The 14552-nt window shown below is 35.7% G+C and overlaps 4 protein-coding genes and 1 pseudogene across 5 annotated transcripts, besides 3 other annotated features; 1 reads left to right on the plus strand and 4 right to left on the minus strand.

Annotated features, from left to right (window-relative positions):
• Window positions 1-162: 162 nt before the first annotated feature.
• Window positions 163-543, minus strand: TVAGG3_0188740 (uncharacterized protein; the record flags this gene model as incomplete). Its single annotated transcript, XM_051225882.1, has 1 exon — window positions 163-543. The coding sequence occupies one exon, from the start codon at window positions 541-543 to the stop codon at window positions 163-165; it is 381 nt and encodes a 126-aa protein (XP_051110868.1).
• A 7072-nt stretch (window positions 544-7615) lies between these two features.
• Window positions 7616-9099: a mobile genetic element.
• An 86-nt stretch (window positions 9100-9185) lies between these two features.
• Window positions 9186-9638, minus strand: TVAGG3_0188760 (protein of unknown function, DUF4106 family; the record flags this gene model as incomplete). The annotated part of the gene is made up of 1 exon (XM_051225883.1): window positions 9186-9638. The coding sequence occupies one exon, from the start codon at window positions 9636-9638 to the stop codon at window positions 9186-9188; it is 453 nt and encodes a 150-aa protein (XP_051110869.1).
• A 1102-nt stretch (window positions 9639-10740) lies between these two features.
• On the minus strand, window positions 10741-11662 carry TVAGG3_0188770 (annotated as a pseudogene). The gene has a single exon. A coding segment is annotated over exon 1 (922 nt).
• A 224-nt stretch (window positions 11663-11886) lies between these two features.
• TVAGG3_0188780 (protein of unknown function, DUF4106 family) lies at window positions 11887-12363 on the minus strand (the record flags this gene model as incomplete). Its single annotated transcript, XM_051225884.1, has 1 exon — window positions 11887-12363. One exon carries the CDS (start codon window positions 12361-12363, stop codon window positions 11887-11889), a length of 477 nt encoding a protein of 158 aa, XP_051110870.1.
• A 472-nt stretch (window positions 12364-12835) lies between these two features.
• Window positions 12836-13804, plus strand: TVAGG3_0188790 (uncharacterized protein; the record flags this gene model as incomplete). The annotated part of the gene is made up of 1 exon (XM_001291981.2): window positions 12836-13804. The coding sequence occupies one exon, from the start codon at window positions 12836-12838 to the stop codon at window positions 13802-13804; it is 969 nt and encodes a 322-aa protein (XP_001291982.2).
• A 602-nt stretch (window positions 13805-14406) lies between these two features.
• Window positions 14407-14552: part of a mobile genetic element that runs on past the window's edge.
• Window positions 14407-14552: part of a terminal%2Cinverted (terminal inverted repeat of Banshee-A1 transposon ID:TVAGG3_0188800) that runs on past the window's edge.

Genomic DNA, 14552 nt, shown 5'->3' on the forward strand with positions numbered 1-14552 from the left:
ATAACTGGTGAAACTCTATTCATCAAGTTTCATTCAACATGGAACATTGCTTACGTGGCGTGACAATACATTGTTCAATGACGTGTTAAGGCAACGAATGTACAACGGTTTTGTAAGCGCAGGGAAAAGGGCTCGCTTGCTGGCCTCCAGTGGCAGAGTCCTTTACCACTGGGCTGGCAAACCATCTCCGACTACTCCAGCTACTATGGTTTTTATTACCTTAAGAAGAATCAAACCACGTATGGTAAGTCCTCCGTTGTCAATTAGTCGAAATTGTTGTGTCGAAGAATTGGTGGGCGATCTGTTTTGCCTGGATTTGCAGCACACAAGGAGAATAAGACCATGACGGCTGGCTGTGTGTTCCCGCAGTCCAGGGAAATTCGAGAAGATGCGGAATATCCTCGCAGAACTTAGGCGCCCGAGAGGGTCTGTTTTGGGCCTAAAGTAATCAATCCCGCCTCTCTGACACGCGCCGTGTGAACTCATGTCTGGGATTGTAAAGTTGATGCCCTGTTCGCGAATTGACTTTATTTTTAAAGCCATTTGGCGAATGCTCTTCTAGGAAGCTTTTAATGCTGGCTTCATTGTGGCATAAAGGCTTATATCTAGGCTCGCAATAAGCCTGCAATGATATCTTCTAACTAAGGTCATTACAAGTCCAACTGCTTGCTGAGTATTCTCAAGCTTGGTGTCTCAGCAGGAACGTAAGTTGGGCATGGGATAAAAATTTGCACTTATAAATCTTTAAAATCATTTTCGCTGTTTTTTTCGATGCATGCACGAAGCTGCCCTTAGAACTAATGTTTCATACATTCGGCAGCAGTAATGTAAAGTCTTCCTTTGTCTGATTGATTAGGCTCATTCTCATAATAGCCGATCGTAGTGAAACATTTTTCCACACTTTGTTTCCAAATGTTTCAGGAGTTTGGATGGATATTTCGTCTTCTTAGAATGGAATGACCTCATCATATGAGCATGCAGGAGTCCCATGGCAGTCATAATAAAAATAAAGCCTTTTTTTGAATATATTCCAATTTTTAAATGATATTTTCAACAGGGTTAAATATAAAATAAAGAAATAAAGATGTAATTATTAAATATTTAATTTAAATTTGAACACCGTGATAAATATTTTTTGGCATTGTCTATTAATAATGAAAATAAAGTTATTTTCAATGAAAATTGTTCTGTGCAAATTTTATTTGCACTTTTGACCTCATTTTTTCCGTAATTCATTTTTACTTTTAATATTTTAGATCTTCATAATATCATTTGAAAAATTAACATAAATAAAAAAGTCAAGTTATCAATTCACTTTTTCCGCTAATTCAAAAATCCAAAAATATAAATAATAATCTTTTTTATCAAATATTATTATTTATATTCTATGAAAAATGAGGAGTCCGGAAATTTTCGATTCACCGTAACTCAATTTTTACGGGACAAAGTGGAGTAAAACTATTCAAAATACGGAAAAATGGTGTAAATAATGATTTTAACGGTAAAATCACGGAAGCTCCGGCGGAAGAATATATGTGCCTATATGAATTATACAAAATGAATCAAACCGCATTTTAAAAGATTGTTCTGTATTTAAAATGCATTCGGGAGATTTATTGTTTGAGAAACATTACCGAAATTTGCCGATTTTACAAAAAATGATTTACAAGCATATATTTTTTTTTTTTTTTTTTTTTTTGTTATAAGGCTTTAAATCTTTAGAAATGTTGACCGGGTGACGGAAATCCATGGTAACCAACGCGGGTTCCGTTTGGAATGCCATTTATCAGTGATAAATGAAATATTACAATAACATCTTGATTTAATTCAGCGAGATATTTTTTGGCAAATAAATTATTAGATCTAAAATGATTTTCGGAAAGGCATGAATCTTTAAATATGCTTTAATAGCAAATTATATCAAATATAAATTAATGCCTAGATATTACGTTTGACGTTGAATTTTTCCGATGTCAAAATTAGAAAACACTTTATTTAAAAAAAAAAAAAAAAAAAAAAAAAAGTAGTGGGGGGCTTCAAAGGGGCTGCGGCCCGCTTCTAGCCCAAGAAGATGTTTAGTATAAATGAAGTTTTTATTCGGAAAATGTTAGTCTTCTTGGTCGAAACATTATATAATGTTTTCACTTTTCACAAAATTAATATGATTTTCATGTTTTGTAACGACTTCTTCGTAAATGTTTTTGTCAAGCTTTTCGTAATGTTTTGTCAAGACTTCTTGTAAATGTTTTGTCCAAGACTTCTTCGTAAATGTTTTTGGTAAGACTTCTGCGTAAATGTTTTGTCAGACATTCTTCGTAAATGTTTTGTCAAGACTTCTTCTTCGTAGATGTTTTGTCAAGACTTCTTCGTAAATGTTTGTCAAGACTTCTTCGTAAATGTTTGTCAAGACTTCTCGTAAATGTTTTGTAGACTTCTTCTTCGTAAATGTTTGTCAGACTTCCTTCGTAAATCCGAACAAAAATATTTTTAGGTGAAGAGGTGAGATTTCACAACTGTTTTTTCACCCTCATTTCTCAGCGCGCTGCTTGAATTTTTCAAATGAATTTACACCAAAAATATATTCTTAGGGAAGAGGTAGATTTCACCTGTTTTTTTCACACTAATTTTCACCCTCTTGAATTTTAGCACGCAAAAATATATTTTAGGTGAGAGGTGAGATTTCCACCTGTTTTTTCACCTAAGATATTTTTGTCCTGATTAACGAAAAGAAATCTCACAAAGTCTTACGAAGATTTCAAAAGTCTTACGAAGAAAGTCACAATAAAGTCTTTACGAGAAGTCACAATAAACATCTGTCAAAAGCCGCTTTTTAACTTCACTTAAAATGCCACGTAAGCTACGTAAGAATATACGTAAGAGGAAGAGAGCATTGAAACATCCAATAGTAAAACTGACACCCACAACAACAGTTGCAACAACAAATTATGAATGACCCACTATGTTGCAACAAATGTCAAGCAATCCTATGCTTTTAAACCGAGTTGTTGTGCACAGAGTGGAGGTTTAAGAGCGGCACTTTTAGCGAAAATGGCAGGCTATGGTGGAGCTGCAGACGGAACAGATAATAACCCTCAAAGTCAAATGAATTTGAGTTCACTCAAAAATCAAATAACAGATGTCAAAAAGTCAAACATAGACATACAGAAGCAAATAAGTGAAAACGAAAAAGAACTAGAATATGACAGACACACAAAGAAACTCAATGAGTTAAACGTAGAGAAAAAGAAGAAAGAAGAACAACTGAAAGAACTAAGTACAGAGGAATATGCGAAAAAGTGTCAGAAAAAGCAGCAGAAGTAGCAAAATGGAACAAGATGTCAATAAATTTGAAAAACCATACTACTCAATAATAATACTGAAGATGAAAGAGATAAAACAAAAAGCCCTGAAGACATATATGGATACGATGAGTATAAAAAGGAAGTTGAAGCAATTAAAGGCAGAAAAACTTTTACAGTTGCAAAACCAAACCGTACAGTATGAAAACTTAGCACAAGAAAGTAAAAATAACGACGCAGCCATGCAAAAGGCAATGAAAAGCGCAGAATATATAAAAGCTAACAATGACTGGTTAGATGCCCAAGCCAAGCTAAAGCAGCCCAACTCATAGGGTCAATAAGGACAAAAATACAAGCGGATGAAGACAGTTCAAATGAAGCTTTAACAATGCTGACTTTAAGAACGCCTTCGAAGCTCTTCATAGTAAGGTGAAACAAGTGAACGACTTCTCATCTGAAAGAAACTGAAGTCTGAAGGTTTCGACAAAGAGTTAAAAGAAGTAGCACAAAATATGACGAAAATAACAGATGCAGCAACGAGACAGGCAGTTCAAAGTGCCTATGACGCCGTTAGAGCAACTGTTTGTGAAAAGTCAAGAAAAAGAGTTACAACAGACCAAAACAGACCTAGTAAATGCTTTCTTAAAAACGAAAAGTCAGGTAGGACATTACGCTGCAGATGGAACATATGTGCCAGCTGGTGGAACTTATATACCACCAAACCCTCAAAGAGAAGCACCTGCACCAGGACTACCTAAAACATTTACATCGTCACATGGACACAAGACACAGGCATGCACAACAACACAAAACAAGTCAAACCCACAACACACTCCACAACCAAGCACAACAACCAACAGTTCAAAACCCTGCACAACAACACATCACGCAAACAAGCACGCACAAAAAAAGGAAGGACATAAAAGAAGTAGAGAACAAGGAAACCAAGAATTCTTAAAAATGCTTAAAGAAGAGTGTGGTTTCCCAGATACTGTTGACTTTAGTGACAGATATAAAGAAGCTATTGGAAAGTTCAAGGATGGAAATACTGACCCGAACCTATTTAGCTTTATGGCTCAGCACAAAACGGATATAATCTCAAACCTGGAAAATACAAGCTCGCTAAGGGATATGATTTAATAGCATATCATCCAAATGACATGGATAGAATTTACTCCGAGATATTTGATGTCAGAGCTAAATGACAATTCAACTTTCGTCATGAAACGCGTAAAAAATAGAGACGGAACGAAAGAAACAAAAGCTTATGAATGCGGATGACGTAGATAGGAAATTGTTGAAAACGGTCTCGGAATATATGAAATGCCAGCAGATGAGGTACAAGAAACTCCACAGGAAGAAGTTCAGATACAACCAGACATGGAAGAAATAGTTCAGCACAACAGCTAGAAGAGCCTGAAGGAAACGAACAAGTCCTCCTTTGGAAACTAACTTCACAGAACTAGATGAAGATTTGGAACAGCCGAAAAATCTTGACCCTCAACAAGAGTATGCGGAGAATATGGAATATTTCCAAGAGTCTAAAAAAAATTCGGCTGACATAGTAGAAGAATATCGAAAAATGTTTGCCGACATACAAAAGACTCCAAGCACCAGATGAAAATATCTCAGCATAGAATGGAAGAACTGAAAAAAATTGTACACAATACAACAACCCTTTTTACTTACGAGCATTTTAACGTTCAATCTTCGGATGAACTCGGTGAAAATAAAAGGTAAATTTCAAGAAAACATATAGAAATGAAACATTGTTTAAAGTTCATTCAGAACCTAACCAAGATGGAAACAAACCTACTTTTGTTTCTGCAGACGATGGAACTACAATGAGATGGGGTCATAAAGCTAACCCGGATAGGTGGTTCATAAACTTACAACCACAATTCCAAGAAGTTGTAGACGCAATGGAAGTCAATGGTGAACAGATATAGCTGGTATTTTAAGCGCGGCTTTAATGCCATTGAAAGATATGAAACATGCAGATATTTGGACCAGTATGAAATGAACATGGCTGATGGAAATATAACACCTGACGTTCTAGAAACATTTATCTCAAAGAACTACACAGAACCATAAAGATGGTAATATTTGGTGAAGAGTTTAGAAAGAAAGTTAGGGAGAGAGAGAAGGAAGAGAACCTATTGTACATGACACCTTGCAAACGAAAGTTTACAAAAATGTCATAAAAACTTACTTTGCAGACAATGAACGAAAGGGATGAATATTTAAGAAAACTCAAATGGACAGTACCAAAATGAAATGTTAGTATTGAAAAACATGTTCCTTGACAAAATAAAACCAACTACAGAAATAACGACGCAAGACTGAAAGATTGGGTAAAAGCTTTCCATTCACAAAAGATATTTGGTAACATGGAAAGAAAACCAGAATGGCTAAAAAAACATATATTTGGAAACGAGCTATTCCATATGGACAGGCACTGTTTGAAGAGCTTGAACCGGAAACTCAGGAAAGATCATGCAAACAATACGCGAAGACTCAAATACAGACTATGACAAACTCTTTCTAGGATATAGGTTACCTGAGATGGGCGACCAGAGAGCAAAAGGCAAAAAGGACATGGGAAATTTGCAACATACTAGATGACATAATGCAAAGATGCAACAACTTCAAGCAGAGGGCAATGAAGGAAAAAAGAAGAGTTAAAAACTCAGTCAGAAAGAAAGTAAAGCTTGGTCAGTGGGTTCTATTATGACATATAAATCCAACTATTCTATATTTTTACTCATATGAAATGTACGCCGCTCAGAATATAACGCCAACAGTTTTGGATGCATTGAATGGAAATGTTTCCGAATGGTATAACGAATGCGACAATGCCATTAGAAGGTCAGAAATAGTTCCTGGAACTTACGAATATACAACTGCTGTTTCTTATGGAAACGTAGGTGAGTTTGAGAAGGTTCTTCAACAACAGTAGATATTGCTGGCGACAGGTTAATATTATTTCTATTGACAACTCATTCTTATACGTGGAACAAGACATTGAAATAAAACTTCCCAAGTTGTCTGACAAGAAAGGTTGCAATGAATTTCTATGTCGGATACCAATATCTCCAGAAGTTTTCATGGGATATAAGATATATTCTAACTCTGACTTAGTTCAAACAGTAACATGGGCAAACTATGAATGGTTCGCTTTGAGAAACTCAGTACAACCACAAGCTAGAGAACAAACAGACCAGTTGCAACTATTGAGAAAATAAGAAGACTTGACCCTAACGTTCCAGGAGTTTATGTTAACTTCTTGGTCAATGGAAATGCTGCCAGCAAAGTAAACTGAAAACTTAGAGTTCCTTTGTCATCTTTCCTCATCTTCAGTTTTTAAGATACTTGCCAAACTGGCAGGAAAAAATTCTATCGAACTACTCCAACAAAAATAACTTAGTCATTGCACCAACACAAGACCCATTCACTCTACAGAACGTAAGGGAACAAATAAAACGTCATTCGCCGAACTTTTGCAAAAACAAAGTTGACTTAGACTTTGGTTTCTCAAAACCTCAACACTGAAGTAAACTATTATTTCAATGCTGCTGGAGATCTTGGGACCCAGTTAAGTTTACATGCGAAAAATTTGAATGCAAGAGAATAGAAAGCAGACTTGCAGTCTATATGTTGGACCCAGATATTTCAAATGCTTAGCTGCAAATATATTGCAGTTCCACTTATGTTCCCTATACACCAAATATCTGTCAAAGACTTTGCAGGTGAAGTTGGAACCAAAGTGCTGACCCAGGTGCAAGAACGATATTGCTTAACAACTGCAATGAAACATGCAGATACTATGTTTGTACTGTTCAGACAACTATAAATGACTATTCTCGTTTACTACAACGGTATTAATATCATATAAACATAGATGGCAAATATATCCAAGAGAAGATATTCTAACAGTTGAGGATATGAGGTCATACAACTTGACATTAGATGCTATGAACTTTAACAACAACTTCACAACAACCATTAACCCTGAAATGCAAAGTCTATTATGCCATATGTGAAAGTATGGACTCATACAGAGAGTCAAAAAACTCAATATACAAATGGAGACCGTTAAACTTTTGGCTTGGCATTCCATTTGCTGACTCAGAAGACTTTATGGGTGGTATTTCAACTGTTGGTACTGTTCAAATACAATATACTGGTGACAGAGACGTCCAGATGAATTGAAAGCAAAGAAGTTTACAAAACCAATAGCACTTTCACGGAAGGTATGCTTCAAACTAATGCCTTTTTCCCGAGAAGGGTTTGAGAAAATATCTCCCTCAAGGATGATATTTAGAAGAGCATCTTCCGGTGGAAAAGTGCTATTGGTTTTTGTAAACTTCTTTGCTTTCAATTTCATATTTTGGACGCGTCTCTGTCACCAGTATATTGGTATTTGTACAGTACCAACAGTTGAATACACATACCACCATAAAGTCTTCTGAGTCAGCAAATGGAATGCCAAGCCAAAAGTTTGAACGGTCTCCATTTGTATATTGAGTTTTTTGACTCCTGTATGAGTCCATACTTTCACATATGGCATAATAGAACTTTGCATTTCAGGGTTAATGGTTGTTGTGAAGTTGTTGTTAAAGTTCATAGCATCTAATGTCAAGTTGTATGACCTCATATCCTCAACTGTAGAATATTCTTCTCTTGGATAATATTTGCCATCTATGTTTATATGATATTTAATACCAGGGTTGTAGAAACAAGAATAGTCATTTATAGTTCGTCTGAACAGTACAAACATAGTATCTGCATGTTTCATTGCAGTTGTTAAAGCAATATCTGTTCTTGCACCTGGGTCAGCACTTTGGTTTCCAACTTCACCTGCAAAGTCTTTGACAGATATTTGGTGTATAGGGAACATAAGTGGAACTGCAATATATTTGGCAGCTAAAGCATTTGAAATATCTGGGTCCAACATATAGACTGCAAGTCTGCTTTCTATTCTCTTGCATTCAAATTTTTCGCATGTGAACTTAACTGGGTCCCAAGCATCCAGCAGCATTGAAATAATAGTTTACTTCAGTGTTGAGGTTTGAGAAACCAAAGTCTAAGTCAACTTTGTTTTGCAAAAGTCGGCGAATGACATTTTATTTGTTCCCACTACTTCTGTAAGAGTGAATGGGTCTTGTGTTGGTGCAATGACTAAGTTATTTTTGCTTGGAGTAAGTTCGATAGAAATTTTTCCTGCCCAGTTTGGCAAGTATCTTAAAAACCTGAAGATGAGGAAAGATGACAAAGGAACTCTAAGTTTCAGTTTTACTTTGGTTACTGCTGCTGCAGTTGTCCAGAAAGGTTCAACATAAACTCCTGGAACGTTAGGGTCAAGTCTTCTTATTTTTCTCAATAGTTGCATACTGGTCTGTTTGTTCTCTAGCTTGTGGTTGTTGAGTACTTTTCTCAAAGCGAACCATTCATAGTTTGCCCATGTTACTGTTTGAACTAAGTCAGAGTTAGAATATATCTTATATCCCATGAAAACTTCTGGAGCATATTGGTATCCGACATAGAAAATTCCATTGCAACCTTTCTTGTCAGACAACTTGGCAGAAGGTTTTATTTCAATGTCTTGTTCCACGTATAAGAAGAGTTGTCAATAGAAATTATATGAAACCTGTCGCAAGCAATATCTACTGTTGTTGAAGAACCTTCTCCAAACTCACCTACGTTTCCATAAGAAACAGCAGTTTGTATATTCGTAAGTTCCAGGAACTATTTCTGACCTTCTAATGGCATTGTCGCATTCGTTATACCATTCGGAAACATTTCCATTCATAGCATCCAAAACTGTTGGCGTTATATTCTGAGCGGCGTACATTTCATATGAGTAAAAATATAGAATAGTTGGATTTATATGTCATAATAGAACCCACGTGGACCAAGCTTTACTTTCTTCCTGACTGAGTTTTTAACTCTTCTTTTTCCTTCATTGCCCTCTGCTTGAAGTTGTTGCATCTTTGCATTATGTTCATCTAGTATGTTGCAAATTTCCCATGTCCTTTTTGCCTTTTGGCTCTGGTCGCCCATCTCAGGTAACCTATATCCTAGAAAGAGTTTGTCATAGTCTGTATTTGAGTCTTCGCGTATTGTTTGCATGACTCTTTCCTGAGTTTCCGGTTCAAGCTCTTCAAACAGTGCCTGTCCATATGGAATATGCTCGTTTCCAAATATATGTTTTTGTAGCCATTCTGGTTTTCTTTCCATGTTACCAATAATATCTTTTGTGAATGGGAAAGCTTTTACCCAATGTTTCAGTCTTGCGTCATTTATTTCTGTAGTTGGTTTTATTTTGTCAAGGAACATGTTTTTCAATACTAACATTTCATTTGGTACTGTCCATTTGAGTTTTTCTTAAATATTCATCCCTTCTCGTTCATTGTCTGCAAAGTAAGTTTTTATGACATTTTGTAAACTTTCGTTTGCAAGGTCATGTACAATAGGTTCTCTTCCTTCTCTCTCCCTAACTTTCTTTCTAAACTCTTCACCAAATATACCATCTTTATGGTTCTGTGTAGTTCTTTGAGATAAATGTTTTAGAACGTCAGGTGTTATATTTCCATCAGCCATGTTCATTTCATACTGGTTCAAAATATCTGCATGTTTCATATCTTTCAATGGCATTAAAGCCGCGCTGAAAATACCAGCTATATCTGGTTCACCATTGACTTCCATTGCGTCTACAACTTCTTGGAATTGAGGTTGTAAGTTTATGAACCACCTATCCGGATTAGCTTTATGACCCCATCTCATTGTAGTTCCATCGTCTGCAGAAACAAAAGTAGGTTTGTTTCCATCTTGGTTAGGTTCTGAATGAACTTTAAACAATGTTTCATTTCTATATGTTTTCTTGAAATTTAACCTTTTATCTTCACCGAGTTCATCCGAAGATTGAACGTTAAATGCTCGTAAGTAAAAAGGGTTGTTGTATTTGTGTACATTTTTTTTCAGTTCTTCCATTCTATGCTGAATATTTTCATCTGGTGCTGGAGTCTTTTGTATGTCGGCAAACATTTTTCGATATTCTTCTACTATGTCAGCCGAATTTTTTTTAGACTCTTGGAAATATTCCATATTCTCCGCATACTCTTGTTGAGGGTCAAGATTTTTCGGCTGTTCCAAATCTTCATCTGGTTCTGTGAAGTTAGTTTCCAAAGGAGGACTTGTTCGTTTCCTTCAGGCTCTTCTAGCTGTTGTTGCTGAACTATTTCTTCCATGTCTGGTTGTATCTGAACTTCTTCCTGTGGAGTTTCTTGTACCTCATCTGCTGGCATTTCATATATTCCGAGACCGTTTTCAACAATTTCCCTATCTACGTCATCATGCATTCATAAGCTTTTGTTCTTTCGTTCCGTCTCTATTTTTTACGCGTTTCATGACGAAAGTTGAATTGTCATTTAGCTCTGACATCAAATATCTCGGAGTAAATTCATCCATGTCATTTGGATGATATGCTATTAAATCATATCCCTTAGCGAGCTTGTATTTTCCAGGTTTGAGATTATATCCGTTTTGGTGCTGAGCCATAAAGCTAAATAGGTTCGGGTCAGTATTTCCATCCTTGAACTTTCCAATAGCTTCTTTATATCTGTCACTAAAGTCAACAGTATCTGGGAAACCACACTCTTCTTTAAGCATTTTTAAGAATTCTTGGTTTCCTTGTTCTCTACTTCTTTTATGTCCTTGCTCTGTTTGTGGTTGTTGTTGTGCAGGGTTTTGAACTGTTGGTTGCTGTGCTGGTTGTGGAGGTGGTTGTTGTGCTGGTTGTTGTGCATGCCTGTGTCTGTGTCCATGTGACGATGTAAATGTTCTAGGTAGTCCTGGTGCAGGTGCTTCTCTTGGAGGGTTTGGTGGTATATAAGTTCCACCAGCTGGCACATATGTTCCATCTGCAGCGTAATGTCCTACCTGACTTTTCGTTTTTAAGAAAGCATTTACTAGGTCTGTTTTGGTCTGTTGTAACTCTTTTTCTTGACTTTTCACAACAGTTGCTCTAACGGCGTCATAGGCACTTTTGAACTGCCTGTCTCGTTGCTGCATCTGTTATTTTCGTCATATTTTGTGCTACTTCTTTTAACTCTTTGTCGAAACCTTCAGACTTCAGTTTCTTTCCAGATGAGAAGTCGTTCACTTGTTTCACCTTACTATGAAGAGCTTCGAAAGCGTTCTTAAAGTCAGCATTTGTTAAAGGCTTCATTTGAACTATCTTCATCCGCTTGTATTTTTGTCCTTATTGACCCTATGAGTTGGGCTGCTTTAGCGTTGGCTTGGGCATCTAACCAGTCATTGTTAGCTTTTATATATTCTGCGCTTTTCATTGCCTTTTGCATAGCCGCGTCGTTATTTTTACTTTCTTGTGCTAAGTTTTCATACTGTACGGTTTGGTTTTGCAACTGTAAAAGTTTTTTCTGCCTTTACATTTGCTTCAACTTCTTTTTTATACTCATCGCTATCCATATATGTCTTCAGGGCTTTTTGTTTTATCTCTTCATCTTTCAGTATTTTATTTGAGTAGTATGGTTTTTCAAATTTATGACATCTTGTTCCATTTTTGCTACTTCTGCTGCTTTTTCTGACACTTTTTCGCATATTCCTCTGTACTTAGTTCTTTCAGTTGTTCTTCTTTCTTCTTTTTCTCTACGTTTAACTCATTGAGTTTCTTTGTGTGTCTGTCATATTCTAGTTTCTTTTCGTTTTCACTTATTTGCTTCTGTATGTCTATGTTTGACTTTTTGACATCTGTTATTTGATTTTTGAGTGAACTCAAATTCATTTGACTTTGAGGGTTATATGCTGTTCCGTCTGCAGCTCCACCATAGCCTGCCATTTTCGCTAAAAGTGCCGCTCTTAAACCTCCACTCTGTGCACCAACAACTCGGTTTAAAAGCATAGGATTGCTTGACATTTGTTGCAACATAGTGGGGTCATTCAGCATTTGTTGTTGCAACTGTTGTTGTGGTGTCAGTTTTACTATTGGATGTTTCAATGCTCTCTTCCTCTTACGTATATTCTTACGTAGCTTACGTGGCATTTTAAGTGAAGTTAAAAAGCGGTTTTTGACAGATGTTTATATGACACTTTTTGTTCAGCTCAAAAAACTACTCGGTCAAAGTGTTGTCAGTTTTGTAAAATATTTGTTATATCGTTCTATAATATTTTTTTAAAGTACTCAAATATATACTTTAGAAAAGTGGGTCTATCTCTATGAGCGTTGACGATAGACCATTATTTGTTCGAGCAAATATATACTATCGTATGTTAAAAATATTTTGACAAGTGTAAAGTATGTGTAAGCTCCTTTCTGTCAAAAGTTTGTCCGATGGTGAAAAAAGTATATATAGAAAACAAAAAACGTTTATAGTTCATTCAATATTTGAGATGGAACGGTTTGCCAACGGTAACTATTAAATAAAATAAAAAAATAGAGGGGGTTACCGTTGACGAAAACGGTTTATTTTAAACTTTTCTATGAGTAGTCCGAAAAAACAGTTTATTTTTGTCTAATGGCATTCGCTAGCGTGTTCGCTCCAAATTCACCTGAAGAAATTGCTTGCAGACTTTCAGCGCCCACAGGTTTAGAGCCTCAATATCAAACTGCAGCATCTACACATTCTCCAAGCAGAACAGACAATTCAAATTCAAATTTGTCCTGCAATTCGCTCAATCCAAAGCCACTTTCACTACCAAAAACAATACCAAACGAGCTCCGTATTACAAAGAACCACAGCAACGCTGAACTACGCAAAATACTACTCAGATTGTCTGAAGAATACTTCAATTCAAAGCCAGAAGAAAGAGTTGCTGCAACTTTTAACAAAGAATATTGTGAACAACTCAACAAAGTTCTTGCAGACTTTACCAAACTACAAAAAGAAACACCTGACCCATTCGAATTAGGCGACACAATTGTCAACTATTTTCCAACAATAACAAAGATAGTGTTTGACAGAACTATATGTCAGCTTATTGAAAGTCTTCCACCCAAAGCTGCAAAAAAAGTCGAACAGTTTTGTGTCGAATTCAAATTAAAGAGTTACGGATATCAGGATGACGAAGAAGAACGTGAGTACGGACAAGAAACAGCAAAATGGCAATGTCTTAGCTCACTCAACCCCAAGTTCAAACCATTATTTTACTCAGACAACAACACAATTCAAGTACGCAAAATTGCTATTCATTTCGTTAACCAAGCAGAAGACATTGAAGAAGGAGACTCTATCTCAGTTTATGTTTGCTACTGCAAGTTTTTCAAGGACGAATTTGGAGGACCAATTCTCATGCATGTCTTCAAGCCACATCAGCAACTCTACGTTGAAACTGAAATAACACTCATGCATGGAATGTATCTCAAGTTTGAAAGCCAATTGGAAAACACATACAACATTTGGCTTTCATACATTCAATTCGATACACCAGATGACTTTGATGTTGAAGAAGAAGACTCTACTCAAGAAGATGAACCACAAGACTAACAATTTTCCGAATAAAAACTTCATTATACTAAACATCTTCAGGGCTAGAAGGGGCGCAGCCCCTGGAAGCCCCACTTCCTTTTTTTTTTTTTTTTTTTTTTTTTTTTTTTTGATTTACAGCATTATTATCCATTTATAAATCTGACAAATAAATGACAAAACCATCAGAAATAGTATCACTTTTTGTCAAAAGTGAAGTCACGCTATTTTTCATGCACAACAGTCTTGGGAAAAATTTCTTATGGGCTAGAGGGCGCAACGCGCCTGGAAGCCCCACTACCTTTTTTTTTAAATAAAAACATTTAATCAAAGTCAATTTTATTTTTCATATTCAAATGGACTGAGTGTTAACATTTAACATTTTTTTTTTTTTTTTTTTTTGCTAATTGTCGTCAAAAATTAGGCGTAAAGCAAAAATTGATATTTCATATGGTTTTATGATAGATAAGCATTATATTCCCACTCATTATATTCGGAAATTGTGAGGTTTATCCTTCGCTTTTAAGATCATTGAATTTGATTTTTATATAAAATAGTTATATATTAGAAAATAATATGAGTTTATGTGATATTATTTTTCAGAAGATTTTGTGTTCTTCTTGTTATAGACCGAAAATAGATTTTTTCGGTTTTCTCTTCAAATAATTGAAAGAATGATACTATTATAGGTTTATTATATTATATAGCATATAATCATGCTATAGCCGAAAATTATAAGTTTTGAGAAGATTGAATATAACACAAATAA

The sequence above is a fragment of the Trichomonas vaginalis genome, chromosome IV, assembly GCF_026262505.1.
Source record: "Trichomonas vaginalis G3 chromosome IV, whole genome shotgun sequence".
NCBI classification, from domain to species: domain Eukaryota; phylum Parabasalia; order Trichomonadida; family Trichomonadidae; genus Trichomonas; species Trichomonas vaginalis.